The 1552-nt window shown below is 55.3% G+C and overlaps 1 protein-coding gene across 1 annotated transcript in view; it reads right to left on the bottom strand.

Moving 5' to 3' along the window:
• The window catches only part of LOC102761363 (steroid 17-alpha-hydroxylase/17,20 lyase), a 6248-nt gene extending 4886 nt beyond the window's left edge, over positions 1 to 1362 (bottom strand). Inside the window, exon 1 of the mRNA XM_006756466.2 lies at positions 993 to 1362. Coding sequence (XP_006756529.1) covers positions 993 to 1289 — 297 coding nt within the window. The 5' untranslated portion in view covers positions 1290 to 1362. The remainder of the gene's footprint in view (positions 1 to 992) is intronic.
• Positions 1363 to 1552: the final 190 nt, after the last annotated feature.

Genomic DNA, 1552 nt, shown 5'->3' with positions numbered 1-1552 from the left:
CCCCCCACCCCCAGGGCCACATGTGAGAGTGCAGATGTCTTGTCCACCCAGTCTGAACTTGGGTAAACCATCTCTTCCCAGAGGCACCCCAAAAAGCACAAGGATCCAAAGCCTCCCCTCTGCCCTCCCCTGACCTGCAAACCCCAAGTAACTAGCCTCCTCCGTCCTCTTTGCACTGAAGAGAAGAGCTCAGTAGAGTTGGGAGGCAGGTAGTTGGCTAGCAAACCTGGCCGACTGGTCCAAGGGAAAGCCAGTCAGCCCTTGGCCTGATCAAAGATGCACGGCTGGGGGCTCTGCCTGGGGTGTTCATGGGAGTATTCAGCAGCAGGGGGCTGGGATGGGCATTGGCAGTGTTTCTGGATGGTTAGCTCCCTGTTCGTCCAGGAGCACCACCGAAAGCTCGGTAGGATAGAGCATCAGTATCTTAAAAATGCTACTGTGGGTCAGCCTGCCCAACCCCACCCCCCCACCCCCATGAGCTGGAGCAGCTGGGGACAGCTCCAGAGAAACAGCAACCCCAGCCCTCCCAGACCAGGTGACCCTTTGCACCTTCCCATAGAGGACAGTATCCACTGTCCGCATTTTTCACATGAAGAGTAACATCCATATAACTGTTATGCACTGGGCACTGGGCTAAGGTATTTACATGCACAATCTCAGTTAATTAGGGAAATGTTAGGCTCCGAGAGATCATTACCCAGTTCCGGGATGAGATGACAGGAGTGAGGGCTCCCTGACCCCCCTCAGGCCATTGCTCCCACCCCACTTCACCTTCTGGGCAGCTCAGAAAACGAGGCCTTCCTTTCATTCTTCCTGCCTAGTTTAGAGGCTGGGTAGAACCTTGAGGGGTTGCTCCCCAACCCAGAGCCCTGATAGTCTGCTTTGGGGAAGAATTACAAGTTGTTTGGAGCTGAAAGGGTCATTCTAGGCATGGTCTTGGCCCAAGAACTGCGCAAGGGTGGGAGAGAGGAGGGACAATGGGCCCTGCTTACCACTTTGGGCCGTCCGGAGAATTCCTTGCCCTTCTTGATAAGCACCTCCTTGGCCAGCTGGTGGTGGCCGATCATCACTGTAGTCTTGCTCCCCATACGAAAGGAATAGATGGGGCCGTATTTTTCCTGCAGCTTGAAGAAGTTCACGTGCGGGTGGCCATTTCTGGGGAGGAATGGCAGGCTGCCCACCAAGGGCAGGGATGGGAGGCTCTTGGGGTATTTGGCACCAGGGCTCTTTACCTTGGGCCAAAGAAAATAGGCTAGAGTGAGCAGCAAGAGAGCCAAGAGCTCCCACATGGTGGCCAGGCGCCGGCAGGCAGGATGGACAGCTCTGGAGTGGAAGAGCTGCAGCCACTCTAGGGTGCAAAGCCTTTTTAAGGGCTGCCATGATCTTCACCTTGACTTTGTGTTATCTCTTGCCTTGTGGAAGTTTATCCTGGAATGCAGCCAGACCAGAACCCTCTCCCAGAATGGGGAAAGGAAGGGGGAGTGGAGGCCTCCTCAAGGGCTGGCTCAACTCCAGGGCAAACCTCTAAGGGAGGAGCAAAGTAGGGGTGGAT

The sequence above is a fragment of the Myotis davidii genome, unplaced genomic scaffold, assembly GCF_000327345.1.
Source record: "Myotis davidii unplaced genomic scaffold, ASM32734v1 scaffold332, whole genome shotgun sequence".
Taxonomy (NCBI): Eukaryota; Metazoa; Chordata; class Mammalia; order Chiroptera; family Vespertilionidae; genus Myotis; species Myotis davidii.
Note: the sequence above shows the minus strand (reverse complement) of the source record. Positions and strands in the feature narration are given on the sequence as shown.